Source organism: Phoca vitulina, unplaced genomic scaffold (genome assembly GCF_004348235.1).
Source record: "Phoca vitulina isolate PV1807 unplaced genomic scaffold, GSC_HSeal_1.0 scaffold53, whole genome shotgun sequence".
NCBI classification, from domain to species: Eukaryota; Metazoa; Chordata; class Mammalia; order Carnivora; family Phocidae; genus Phoca; species Phoca vitulina.
Window position 1 is genome coordinate 7,424,275 of NW_022589756.1, and position 14,269 is coordinate 7,438,543.

General features: G+C 53.9%; 2 protein-coding genes across 3 annotated transcripts in view; one reads left to right on the plus strand and one right to left on the minus strand.

Annotated features, from left to right (window-relative positions):
• Positions 1-2,148, plus strand: part of PTK2B (protein tyrosine kinase 2 beta) — a 122,975-nt gene extending 120,827 nt beyond the window's left edge. For both annotated transcript variants that reach the window (XM_032388989.1, XM_032388990.1), the window contains exon 31: positions 1,039-2,148. In XM_032388989.1, coding sequence (XP_032244880.1) covers positions 1,039-1,254 — 216 coding nt within the window. In that variant the 3' untranslated portion in view covers positions 1,255-2,148. The remainder of the gene's footprint in view (positions 1-1,038) is intronic.
• A 1,923-nt stretch (positions 2,149-4,071) lies between these two features.
• CHRNA2 (cholinergic receptor nicotinic alpha 2 subunit) lies at positions 4,072-13,939 on the minus strand. The gene is made up of 6 exons (XM_032389168.1): positions 13,867-13,939; positions 13,183-13,334; positions 12,737-12,781; positions 9,121-9,230; positions 5,354-6,368; positions 4,072-4,197 (listed from the first exon to the last, which is right to left on the minus strand). Exons 1-6 carry the CDS (start codon positions 13,937-13,939, stop codon positions 4,072-4,074), a joined length of 1,521 nt encoding a protein of 506 aa, XP_032245059.1.
• Positions 13,940-14,269: the final 330 nt, after the last annotated feature.

The following is a 14,269-nucleotide window of genomic DNA, read 5'->3' on the forward strand; positions in this document are numbered from 1 at the left end:
GGATCCAGAAGCCAAGGAAGGCGGCAGCCTCTAGAAGCTGGAAAAGGCAGGGAACAGATTCTCTCCCCTAGAGCCTGTAGAAGGAGCATGGCCCTGCTGTCCCCTTGACTTTAGCCCCATAGGACCCATTCCAGCCTTCTGACCTCCGGGAGTGGAAGAGACTAATCTGTGTTGTTTTGAGCCACCACCCCCCCTCCCCGCCCCGCCCCGGTCATGGGTCGTTACCGCAGCTGTGGGAGACGCTGAACATAGTTGGATGCTGAACACTAGCGCCTCTGCACGTGTGTTGGTTGTCTGCCTGGAAACCAGCCATGGAGCTCAGCAGAACCCCATGCCCCCCACCAGGCTGTGAGCCAACAACACAGCACAGGGACGGCCGCCTCACACCGCTGTCCCCACAGCCTGTGACTATTGGAGACAAGACAGTGCGGGAGGGCTTGGGCATTTCCCAGCCTCCCTTTGGGTGGCAGCAACAGCCCATAGAGGAGCCCCAGCTGGAGCTGTCCCTTCGGATGTGAGAGGTCCTTACCCTCCACGTGAAGGCTCCGTCATTCATTTCACTTGGTAAATATCTCGAGGGCCGAGTATGCGCTCAGCAGTGTGCTAGGCACTGGGATATGGCGGTCAACCAAACCCTACAGCTCAAGCCATGGTCCCTGGTCTCTTGATTCGAAGGTAGACAGCTAACACATGAATGAGCGCACTTGTCCCCTGACCGTTCACTCTGACCTTGGGCCAGCACGAGGGATGCAGCCGTGAAGGGGACAGTCTGTGGGGCTGCGTCAGACTGAGCTAGCATGGGGTGGGCTGGGGTGGGCTGGGGTCTGCGGCGTCTGCAATGTGTGTCCTTGCTGACCTGGCTCCAGCCCACATGGGACCTTAGGCTCGGTCCAGGCTTGGATCAGAACTGTCCCCCAGAGAACTTCCGCCTGCCTCGGCCAACACCAAAGGGGATACTTGCACGGCTTCCCCAATTCTCCAGGCTTAAACTTTGCAGCCCCTCAGGCTCCCAGCCTCTCCTGTGTGCTTTTCTTACAGATCGAGGGGACCCAGAAACTGCTCAACAAGGACCTAGCGGAGCTCATCAATAAGATGCGCCTGGCCCAGCAAAACGCCGTGACCTCCCTGAGTGAGGAGTGCAAGCGGCAGATGCTCACAGCCTCCCACACCCTGGCGGTGGACGCCAAGAACCTGCTCGATGCCGTAGACCAGGCCAAAGTTCTGGCCAATCTGGCCCACCCACCTGCAGAGTGATGGAGGGTGGGCGCCACCTGCCTGCGTCTTCTGCCCCTGCCTGTAGTGTTCCCTCCCCTGCCCCCCCCACCGGCCCCTGCCTTGCCTTCGGTCATGTGGGTCTTCTCAGGGGGAAGGCTGCGGGGAGTCCTTCTTCCCTTGCCACTTTGCACGACCCCCTCTCCCCACCCCAACCCCCGGACTGTGCTGCTCAGGCTGCAGCTGGACAGAGGGGACTCAGGGCTATAGATGCCAGGGGGTGACCAAGAGGGCTCAGAGGGAGCCCTGCTGCTGCTGGCCACTCCCTCCTCACACCTGCCTGCCCCACTTGGGGGGGGGGGGGGTCACACTAGTGCCCCTAGTGGGCACGATGGCTTTATGCGTGGACATGGCAGGCCTCTCTATTGGAGCCAAGCTATTCCTTCTTCTTCCGCCCATGGAGGTCCCCTGATGCACAGAGGGGCTGGGGAGGGGCTTTCCTTTTGGGGGTGGGCGGCTGGCAAGATGAGGGATGGGCCTGGCTTTCTTGTACAGTGTATATTGGAATTTATTTAATGTGAGTGTGGTCTGGACTGACAGCCGTGTGCCCCCCTGAGGGGGGACCTGGGACCCAGTCCAGGAACAAGCTATTGGGAGTCCGGGCACAAGACGCTGTGTTGTCAACACGCCCAGCGTCAGGGAGAAGGGGAGAGATGAGGCCAAAACAGGACTTGGACCACAATCTGCTCTCTTCCCTGTGCCCTTTCTCTCTCTTCCCTGACTTTGCCCCTTCCTTCTCTCCCTCTTTTCTTACTTCTCCTTTTCTCCGCCCCCCTTTCCCATCTGCCCCACCCCTCCCTCGTGTTTGTGCAAAACACTCTTTTACCTTCTTTCTATTTGACTTGTGGATGAATTAAAATTGTACCATTTGCTTTGTGGTTTGATTGTTTTGTTTGCTTGACCTGCTCTGTGTAGGGAGGGCGACATTGACCTCGGGCCACCGCCCTGGAAGAAATCGATTGTGCTCTGGTGTGTGCAGATCAAGAGCCGATTCCAGGCTCGATCATGAGCACGGAGGGGTGTGTGGTGACACCGGGGCAGTAGGGTCAGGGGCGTGCTCCAGCCCCTTCACCCCTGCGCCTGACCCAAGGGTGACTTTCCAGCGGGGACCCAGGGCAGCCCCCTCCTGTGCCACGTGAGCAATGCCAATGGCACTCTCCCAGCTGTCGTGCAAGTGACTGGGGCTCCAGTGGAGCTTCAGTGGTCCTGGGGATGCTGAGGAGGGGTCACACAGCTGAATGAGCACCGGCCCTAGCTTTATTTCATCTCTTTACTCACATGCAAGGTGGATGGAAGATGGAATAGCATGAGGGAACGTCACTGCACCAGGATGGACGGAGAAGGGAGGCTGGGAGGCTGCCCCCCCCAGGAGCCGGGGGAAGCCAGAAACCAGATGGGTCGCCGAGTAGGGGGTCTTGGGAGGAACTGAGGAGTGGGGGTCTGGGCCGGGGTGTTGCAGGTTTCCTCTGTGATTGTCAGGGACAGGTGAGTGGGGTACCCCAAAGGCCGAAGGGAAACCGGAAGTTCACCCTGCTCAACTTCCTATCCAGGATCCCCACATGGTCCAGAGAGCCAGTGTCCACTTCCGTTAGCTGCTGAGGTTCTGCCCTCTGAGGGCTGGACAGGCAGGGGGAGGCCTGACCCTGGGGCAGGAGCTCCTCGGGGCTCCAGCATGCGGCTGAGGGCTCTGGATTGCTGGATTCTGAGGTGCGAGGATTCTCAGGCTGCACAGAGTGGCTCAGAAGCCATTGAGGGGCTTCAGGAAGGACCAGGAGGCCAGGCTGGGAAGGGAAGCCGTCCTGCAGCTTCTGCATTTCCACAGCAGTCGATGTGCAAAGCAACCCAGCTCACTCCTGTCAGTCACTCTGAGCAAACTGTCCTGCGGGCTGGCCACCACTTGCCCCGCCAATGGGGCTTTTGAGTCAAGGATGGTCCAGGATACCTCCTGGTTTGTCAACGTGCATTCAAGGACAGATGGCGGGGACTGCAGCACGGCCAAACCTCTTGGGGCCGGCTGGTGCTGAGCCAGTTTGCAGCAGGAAGGTGAGGCAGTGTTGCTAAAGGTGAGGGGAAGCCAGGGGTTCAAATGAGCTTCTAGGCAGGTGGGACGGCCCAGCTACCTGCATCCAACCACACATCCTTCTGCCACTCAGAAGGTCTGACCTGTACCTCTACCCCACCTGTGGCCCTGCTTCCCCCTTTCTCTCCTTCCAGGAGAGTCTTGACCAACGTTAAACCCACAGGATCAGACTCAAGACACCCTAACCTGCCTTTCCAACCTCCTCCCACAGCTCCCACACTGAAGCCCCATCTCAGCCTGCCTGTTCTCCTATACACCTTGGGCTCATTCCTGAATCCAAAATATTGTTCACAGCCCTTCCACCCCCTAAAGCACCCTCTCCCTTCTCCACCACGCACCCATCCTTTGAGGTCTGTGCCTCTACCCCCTGGATCGCCCCTCTTGGTCCTCCTGTTACTCAGTGTCTTCATGGCTCCTACAGGAGAATCTTACATGGCTTCACATTGTCACCACCATATTATAACCTTCGGCAGAGCAAGTTCCTTATTTCCGAGTTCCCCAGCATCCAAAACCGGGCTCTGTGCCCAGCAGAGTCTCGGCACACAGTACAATAACGTCAAATGAATTGACCCAAGGAGTCTTCGATGATCAGGCCAGTGTAGGGACTTGACAGAGAGTGACTGCAGTCAGATGGCATTGACCCCAAAGGTGTACTAGATGGGGCAGTGGTTAAAGATGGTCAGCAGTGCCACCATTGGGTCAAAGCAAGGGACAGGAAATCAGATCATTCCAGCCAGGAACGGAGGAAGAAAGAGTCCAATGGTCCCCAGGAAGCAGACGATGATAAACAACCAGAGGAATATCCTATCAATGACCATGGCCACATACTTCCAGTCTTCCTTCACCTGCGGGTGGAAATGGGCTCACTGTGACAGAGGCCAGGCCTTGGGAGAGGGGAAGTGTCCCCCCCATGAACAGCCTCTGTAAGGATGACACCGGGGACAGCAGTGGCCCCACTGAGACCTGGGGAGGTTAAGGTTGTCTCAAGACTCAAACAAGCCTCTCCTAGTGATCCCTATCCTATCCCACCCCTATGACATGACCCAGTGCCTTTCCATAGACTCTCAATTTCCAGATAAGGGAGGCTAGATGTTCTAGAACCACCAAAGGGCATGGACCTTCCCAGGGGGGCTGCAGTGATTTAAACTCAACATCCGGCAGTTACAAAATGGTGAAGACTGTGCTGCCCCCACGTTGCCTCCCCCCCCAATCCCCCACCCACTGCACGAGGTGGAGAGGAGGAGCTAGGTGAGGTAGGTGTGGCCCAGGGAAAGGTGGGAGGGTCATGGGGGGAGGGGCAGAGCTTTGTGGAATTTGGGCTTACAGCCCAAGCAAGCAGGTCTGGATTCCTACCTGCTCCCAGATTAGATAATGATTAATTTTTCTTATCCACTCAACAAGGCCACCCACTAATAACCACCTGGCCTTTCATCCTTCCCTAGGCTGGTAAGAAGTCTGTGATCCCGAGCAGTGGCCTGCTGACCTACTAATGCTGCGCACGGCAGGGGCCGGGGAGGGGAGCCCACCTGGTACAACCAAGGTTCCTCAGGGTTTGTGGGTGAATAGTGAATTCCACAACATGCCCAGAGCCCACAAAACAAATAGAACTGGGAGGAAACCACCAGGACAGAGGAGGAAGGCTGAGGAAGCAGCAGCCTGATTTATCTGATTTATCATCTGATGATATCCACTTTGCCTCCCTCTGTCCCCTTCCTCCACCACCTACAGGGTAATGGTGGTGACAAGGATGGCACGGGGAATTTCAGCATCTGGGATGCCTCCCCCTCTGGCTTGCTGTCTTCCAGTTAGCCTCAGCCGGGGCATTCTTGATTGCTACTCTGCCACCCGCCAGCTAGACGTTCTTTATCACAGTTTAGTCCAGACTCCCAAGGGCCACAACTGAAGGAAATGGGTCCTCGTGGAGGAGACTAGGAGGTCTAAACGAACACGGGATGAGGGGTAGTCACCAGAGGAAGTTTCCCTCTCCCGGCCCCAACTCACCGAAGAGTCAGCATCCTCAGATCGCAGGTGATCAGCAATAGAGTGCACACCTTCCAGTGCCTTCTGTATGCGAGGTGACAGCAGAAGCCCACCCTCCTGCAACCCGGCCTCTGCCTTGGGACCTGAGGCCCCTTGGTGCAGACCACCATGGCCGCAGAGGACACCCAGGGAGGGGGATGATTGAGCCGCGCACACCCATCTGTCTTCCTCCTCCTCTTCCTCTTCCCTCTCCTCTGCATCCACGTTGGTCTCCAGCCAGTGACAAGAGGAGCTGGGCTTCAGATCTGGGAGGTCATGGGGCTCCAAGGAGGGCAGGGGCCGGTTCATCAGAAGCCACCGGGGCACACAGCCCAGAAAGGCCACCCGCACCCAGTGGGGCATCGTGTGGGTGCTGGGGGAGCGGTGGTGGACGTTGAGGACAAAGACCGTGATGACGATGGAGAGCGTGACGAAGATCATGGTGAAGAGCAGGTACTCGCCGATGAGCGGGATGACCAGGGAGGTGGAGGGGATGATGTCAGTGATGAGCAGGAGGAAGACGGTGAGCGAGAGCAGTACGGAGATGCAGAGCGTGATCTTCTCGCCGCAGTCTGAGGGCAGGTAGAAGACGAGCACGGTGAGGCAGGAGATGAGCAGGCAGGGGATAATGAGGTTGATGGTGTAGAAGAGGGGCAGGCGCCGGATGACGAAGTAGTAGGTGACGTCGGGGTAGATCTCAACACAGCAGTCATACTTCTTGGTGTTGTAGGTGCCCGTGGCATTGATGATGGCCCACTCGCCGCTCTCCCAGTAGTCCTTCAGGTCCACTGTCGGCTCCATCTGCTCCAGGTCGATCTTGGCCTTGTCGTAGGTCCAGGAGCCAAACTTCATCTTGCAGTTCTGCTGGTCGAAGGGGAAGAAGGTAACGTCGATGCTGCAGGAGCTCTTGTAGATGGCGGGGGGCACCCAGTGCACGGTGCCCGTGGAGAAGAGGTGGGCCTTGGTCATGTGGGTCACTGCAAACTCGCCATCTGCACTGGGGAGAGGAGAGGAGCTGGGGGACCCGGCTCAGCCCACCTGCCCACGCCAGGCTGCTCCAGACAGCCTGCAACAGGGAACCCTAATAACAAAGCCAGACCTGGCTCAGTTGTTGGGATCTATGCAAGTGTGCGAGACTCCCCCAGCACACCCACATTTAGAGCTCCCTGAGTTGTCTTTCAGACACTATCTTTTTAATGACCAAAGTAGGACAATACCAAGAATTTTAAAAACAACCGCTATTAACCTTCTGATGTTATATATATCATACATATCTGATTGACATACAGATCACATATATAACTTTTTACATATTTATAAACGCATGGGACAGATAGTCTTATGGCCTGTTTGTGTTTATTTAATATTTTAGGGTGATTATTTATATTTTCTCCCCGCAGCAGATGGTGAGCAAAGCCCTCATCTAGGGTCACGTCTTTTCGAGCCGGGATCCTTAGTTCCTGGCTCAGAAGAGACCTAACACCTTTGCTGGTGATGGAAGATACCTGCTTGACCCCGTCCATGTACTGGGCATTTCTGCACTAAGCCCCATCCGCTAGGGCCTGTAGAGGAGCTGTGGGGGATGGAATGTGAGACACAGGCCTGCCCTTAAGGAACCATGAGGAACCACGAGGAAATGCGATACAGCCCTAAACGCCTTTAACACAAGGGAGGTGGTTTGTCAACAGCATCACAAGGGTAGCCCACTGGGGGCGGGCGGGGAGGACGGGCCTCCCTTCTGGCTGGAGTGAGCAGGGTCACCCTGAAGGTTGCCAGTAGGATTGGTGGAGAGATGGGGTGGAGAGCATACTAGCGGAGCAAAGGTGGGGAACAAGGAACAGAGGAGGGGAAGGACAAAACTCACAGTGTGCGCTCAGGCTGGGGGGGGGGGGCAGGGCATAAGAAAGGGTGGTGGGAAATGACCCCTGTGGCATCATGGGGCTAGGCATCCAAGGGCCCACCAGGGCTCTGGGAACACTGGAGGAACAGTGACCATTTGCTAGGGCTTCCTGAGAGCCTGAGTCCCTGATTCCCCTAGGGGGATGGTGCTGTGGGCTCTGCGCCCTGGTGTTTAAGGAGCCTTCCTTCTCCCTCCAATTCCTTAAAGTCAAGGGAATCAGAAGAAAACACGGGAAGACAGACTTCTTTCCTATGGAGAAATCCCAGGCTAGGGATTGGAAAACGGGTAACTTAGAAGGTTGGAAACGGGAACTTTGATAAACAATAACGAACAGATCAGTCCGAAGTTTAACTTTTTTTTTAAAGGCATTTTTGTCACCACATAGAACTACCACTAGATGGCAACATGTGCCCCATTTGGAGGAAGGAAAGGTGCAATTTCCTCCATCCTCCTGTTTAACCTGGAGTGGAATGTCGGGCTAGAGGAGACCCTTCTTTAAATGTCTGCAAGAATTTGGTTTGGACTTTCGTCCTATCCAAAGAATTTCCTGTTATTATCAAAGACCACTGGTCCAAGCTTTATTGACGATCCCAAACTTCAGGTCATATCTGATGCTAGGACTTTTCTCCTGACTTTTCTGCCAGGTGCAAAGGGAGCAGGAACTAGAAGGATCTTGAGTGCTGGCTCCAGGGCATAAAGATATGGAGGAAGGGGCCCATGAGTCCAGTGACAGCCGCCAACACCAGGCAGCTGCAGTTAGACCTTACGGTAATCCGTGCTGAATGTGTGTTTATGGACATGGCTCAGGGACAAGGGCTTTGGGTCTGACCAGGACGGGGTGGTATAAAGGAGTCATTGTCATGACTTTCTCTGAAGACACCAAAACTCAAAAATGGATCTGTCTCCCTTTATTTTATGTTTAAAGATAGTTCTTCCAAATTCGGGTCAAATGATTTGGGAAAACCTAGACTACATGGGTTTCTTGGCAGCACAACTTCCAACAACACTGAAAATGCTGTCTTGTGCTAACATTTTCCTAAGGACTGGGGCCAGGGTGGGGGAGTTAACGACATACAAAGTTTTCCGAGATTATTTGACCGCATGACTGCTTTTCATACTTATTCATATCTCCGAGAACGGGTGCTCCTTAGAGCCCCACGTTAGAAAACACCGTCGGACAAGCATAATGCCAAACATCTTTTAAGTTTTGATTTCTAAGTGAAGAATTACCTGACACCAAGCAAACAGATAAAAAACTAGATCTCTCTATCTTTTTTTTTAAAAAAAAAATTGTGTTGTTGGTGTTCACTGGGACTCTCTTTCGACTCCCCTGCCTTTTATTAGCTTCTTGTCATTATGTTCAAAGATGGCTCCTTTTTTGGTCTTGAATGCAAAGCAACTATAATGTGAGTTTCACAAAATACCGATGCCAAGTGAATTTGCCCCCTTGAGGGTGCTCCCCGGGGATGCCGCTTACCAGTTCCAACAATCCCGCCATCCTGCAAACTGCCAACTCTTCGGCATTGTTTTCAGAGCCTACATCAGCCAATTTTTCAAATACTGCTCAGTGTTGGTAAATCTGTGTCCCACGCGCACAGCACCATGCATTAATTCAGTGTGGGTGCTCAGTAAGTTTTGGTGTACGAGTGAGAGAACAAAGTGAAAGGAATGAAGGAATTAAGAGGAAATGTGGAGGGGGTGAGAATGAGCAAAGCAGGAGTTGAGAGGAAGGCAAAGAAGCTGAGACACAAGGGGGACCTCCCAAGTCCAACCCAGGCGAGCTTCACTGTACCCGCCCTTCCCAGGGGCTCCCAGGGGCCTCCAGGACCCCCCCCCCCCAGCTTCCTACTTGTTGTAGAGGACAATGTCAGGGATCCAGATCATCTCCGAAGGGACCCGGAGGGATGTGATGTTGCCGAAATCAGCTGGGTTCCAGTGCAGCTTGTAGTCATTCCACTCCTGTGCACAGGGAGGGGTGTTGCATCACCAGGCACTGCCTGGGGAGGGGCCTGGGGACGCCCAGCAGCTGGCCTTGGGAGCACCCCCAAGTTCCTCCCCTAAGCCCCAGAAGAGGCTGTGAGGCTGGGACAGGGCTCTGAGCTGAGGATCGGGATTCCAGGCTTCGATAACCAACCCCGCTTTCCCCCAGCTCTAGTACTCAAAGTCCTGAGCGCAGCTGGATGATAGGTCACCCTAGTCCCACCTCTGGTCTCATTCCGCACCCCCTAGCGAGATGACCCTGGAGAGCCACCTCACTCATTTGTAGGAACAACACTGTTAGTTCCTCACAGTTTACAAAGGATCTGTACACCTTCTGTCTAGGAAGAGCCTCCGTGGGCGAGCTGGGGAGGGAAAGCTGAGCAGGTGAAAGAATTTCCCCATTTTAACAGGTAAGGAAACTGAGAACCAGGGAAGTGAAAACGTCCCACCAGGGTTATGCAGCTGAGACCTGGGAGTCCACAGTGACCTCCAAACTGTGCTCCAGAGCGCCCCCCCTTGGGAGTCCCAGCAGGGAGGGGATGCTCTGGGCCCCAACTTTGATTCCAGCAGCAGGGCCAAGTGAATCTTCCTCCCCAGAACCAGGTTAGTATTATTCACTTGCTGAAATTCTCTTTGGCATCATCACAAGTGGTGATCAATGTGGATTTGCATATGTATTTATTTAATGCCTCTGTAAGTTCTACAGGCCAAGGAAGACAACTGGTTCACTCTGGCTCCCTAGCACCAAGCCCAGGGGAAATGCTCAGTAAATGTGTAGCTGAGCAATGAAAACAATGCCTCCTCCCTCTAAAGTTGTCTGGTTCCATTTCTGGGAGGGCTGCCCACATCCCTTCTGGACCTGAAAGAAACAACCACCCCCAACAGATAATGACTTGGGTCAACCCACAAGGCTGTCCTTTGCCTCCCGGGGGCTTTTCATAATTAAAATAATAGCCACTACCATTTAGAAACCCAGTTTTTTTACAGGACCTTTAGATGGTTCTTTCTAATCTTCGCAACAATCCTATGGGTTAGGGTGAAGAAAGTGAGGTGTGGAGGGTACGCTGCTAGTAAGTGGCAGCACTGGTACTTGAATCCTGGCCTCCCCGACTCCGAGCCTGCCCTCATTCCAGGGGCCATTTTGCTTTTGCACATCTTCACTAAAATAGTGCAGTAATGCACCCTTGGAAAGGGTCCCATGCATGATGCCTCTTCCCCTCTAAGGATAGTTGTGTAACGTTTACACAAAGCATCCAGCTGGTAGAGATCCAGGAAGGAGTGAAGGGAAATAGCATTTTCATGAAGCAGCTGCATGAGAGGCAGAGCACTGGTCTAGTTCAGTGGTCCCCAAACTCCAAGCACCCAAGTCCCAGTTTCATAATTTTTGCCAATATACCTGTATACTGCCTGTATCATCATGTACTTAGTATTTTCCTCTAAATTGGTTCACTATTTTTTAAATTACCTAAATTTTGAAACTTTACATCACTGACTTAACTAGAAAATCAAGAGCATTTGAAAATATCCACTAACATATAAATATAAGACTATTACAAGAAGGCTAGCAAGGCAAGTAAAATCATTTCACGAAACACCGCTATTGATGCCCAACCCATGCTTGGGAAGACACTGGCCTCCTGGAGATATTGACTGCTCACCTGGAAGGGGAGGCTTAGGTGAACAAAGGAGCCAGGCCATGCAAAATAAGGAAGGTTAAAAAAATTCGTAAAATTGTCAGGACTTGTCAGGACTTCTCAAGACATTGATGAACAATTTTGAAAGAGATTGGTCCTCATTAATGTAGCCCCCTCCCCCTAGTCCCTCATCTCTCAAGCTTTGGGGCTCAACCAACATTTGGAGGGCATCTACACCCATGGGTTATAGTAATTGGCAACAGATGATCCTATCCCCATTTAACAGGTGGGGAAATAAGACTCTGATAGGTTAAGTAACCTGCAGAGTATCACAGGCTAGTCAGAGGCAGTGCTGGTCGGCCGGACTCCTGCTCTGGCACCCCTTCCTCCGCTCCCCACCCCAGCCCCTGAAGCCAAGGAGACCGGCTCATGGGGACAGTGATGGTAACCCAGGTCCTAGAGTTGGTCCCTGCACTGCAGGACTGTGTGGTTTCCCAAGTCCCTTACCGCTCTGGGCCTCAATTTGTACATCTGTAAAGATGAGCTGCATGACCCCCTGGCAGCTGCAGGGTGAACAGTGTCAGAGGGGTCCGCCCTATGCCCCTCACCTAAGCATTCAGTTATAAACTAAATGGCCAGTATACAGCCCTGGGGCCATGCAAAGTAAGGTGTTCATTCAAAAGACTCAAAATAGAGTTGCCAATCACAATTCTGATTGTCGTGGTTTTTCTGAGTGCCAACCTCTGAGATAGGAGATGGTCAGGTTACCAGCGGGGCAGGAAGAGGGAGTAGTGGGAGGAAAGGAGGCAGAGGGCTAGGTCCTCTTTCTCATGTTCTCCCACCATCTCCACTTCTGGGCCTGGGGAGGGGCTGGGCAGAGCATAAAGGGGTGAAGTGGAAAGGAATATATTCAGGCTCTAATAAAGCCTATGCCCCCAAGTGCTGCCCCCAAGAATGGTACATCAAAACGGACCACACATTCTTTGCCAGAAGTGATGCTGGGCCAGTTTCTAGACCTTAAGAAACCAGCAGCTTCATTTCCTGTCTCTTGGGACCCTTACTCAGGGGTCTCTGAACCTCCAGGTAAGGCAACCAACTCCCCTGCTGGAGAAAGACCCTGAGTATGCCTGAAGAGGGTGAACGGCCCAATTGGGCCCAGCTTCCAGAAACTTCCAGAACCTTCCAGAGCCTTCCAGACATCCCTGCTAAGGAATGGATATGAGTGAAGCTCTCTTAGACCCTCCAGAGCAAACCAGCCACAGGTTAAATAGCACCAGGTAACACCAGTGGTTGCCATGCAAAGTGGAAGAAACCACCCAAACTCCTGGCCATAAAACTATGAGGTATGATAAACTGCTGCTTTAGGCCATTAAGTATTGGGGTCGTTTGTTAAGCAGCACAGATTTGGAACACCCAGCATTCTCCTGCAGATGGAGCCTGGAGTTCTGAGTTGAGCACACCTGGGCTCCCCCTTTCTAGCTGAACTGCACTCTGGGGCAGGCTTTCCTCAGCTGTAAAATGGGCAGAATGAAACCTCCCCTGGGTTTTCAGTGACTACTCAGAATGAGCTGATCTGCAAACAATGGCCGGCATGCAGGAAATGCCCACTCCCGGAAAGGGGATGACTAGGTTCTTGTAGGCGACCTTCTCAGGGACTGGACTCAGAATCTCAGAGCACAGCCCCTCCGAGAAGCAGCCCGCAATCGGCCAGCTTTGGGAATATCCCCAGTGGCAACTCTCCTGTGAAACGTGAATTCAGAATCCCTCTGTTTGTGAGAGAGTCCTGGGAGGGGTCTGGGGTCAGCGGGTTCCCACCCCCACTCTTGCCTCAGCCAGGGAAGAAGCTCTCACCTGCTTTAGCCAGACATTGGTGGTCATCATTTGGTTCTTCTCATCCTGAGTGGAGAGAGTAAGAACAATAGAGTGATGGAGCCAGCCCCCCAAAACAGAGTGGAGTGGGATGGGCTAATATGGACTCCCTACTCCCCAGAAGAACCTCTCGCATGGCACCCCAAGCCCAGCGTAACCTTCCATCCCCTCCTGACACTGCCACCCTTCCTCAGATCCTTCAGGAGCACACTGGCCACTTGGGTCCTCTGGGTTTGTGTCCAGTAGAATAAACAGGGCACCTAGACAACCCATTGCTGCCGATCAATGCCCTCTCAGGGGCTCCAGGGCTGGGAGAGTTGGATGGAGAAGGGCTGGAGCTGGGAAGGGAGGGAGGAAGGACCCCAGGAAAGGGACCTGTGGTCTGGGGGCTGATCCCAAGGGGGAGAAGCATGGGGGGACAGGCGCACCACATCGATGAGCTGGGCAATAGACAGCCCGAAGCGCACGATCACCACGTCCGAGGTGTTGGGCACCGGCCGTGCCCAGCGGTTGTAGCCCCTAAAGAGGTGTTTGAAGAGGCAGTCCTCAGCTTGGGTATGTGGGGCTCGCTGTGCCGACCCTGTGGACGGGAAGGAAGAGTGGGGGCTCCAGGAGGCCATGGTGGTGAGTGCTCGGGTCCCTCTGCCGTCAAATCAGAGCCACTTAATCTGTTTCCTCATCTGTAAAATGCGGACGCCATCCAGAACCTACCTCAAAACACTGTTGCAGATTAAATATAACGGTGTGGTGGAGCTTAACGAAGCAAGCAGCACATGCTGGGAGCTCAAGACATAGCAGGTAGTCTGTGACTATTAGATAAGAAGGCAGGAAAGTAAGTGCTGGAGAGAGAGGCAGAGGCAGAGGAGTGGGGAGGACCCGACCTGGAGACAAGATGCAGCCTTGAACTGAGGAGCCCCAAGGCACAGCAGTATGGGGGAGACACCTGGTCTGTGTGGGCTGAGCAGAGGGAGAAGGGCTTCACACGTCTCAGTGAGCCTTTCATTCCCAACCACTTGTCAACGAACCGCCGGCTAATGCTAACCACAAAATCCTCCATGCTGCATGGGAGCCCACAGGTGTGACATGATGTCCTAGTGATGACACCCACTCACCTGCTGGGATCAGAAGGAGCCACCACAGACCGAGCTTTGTCATGGACAGGACCGCAGAGTGGGAGGGGCCCATGGCTTCAGAGGACGGGGGCTGGCTTCCCCTGGACATCAGAAGGAGGGCAGGACAGGGCTGTGCTGTGGCAGGAGGCTCGGACTTGCTTCCCCAGGAAGGCTTCCAGGTGCTGACATGGCAGAGCTCCCACTGGATTCCACACAGCCCCTCTCACTGTGGAACCTGAGCAAGCCACGGAAAGGGTCTTGGGATCGTGCGTCCTTGACATACATGTGCTTTTGTTCCTCACACTTTACAGAGCCGAGAAAGGTGAGCAAACAGGCCTCCCAGGAGTTGAGGGCTTTGGGCTCTCCCTGGCTTCACTGAGGAACTAACATCTTCTCTTCCTCT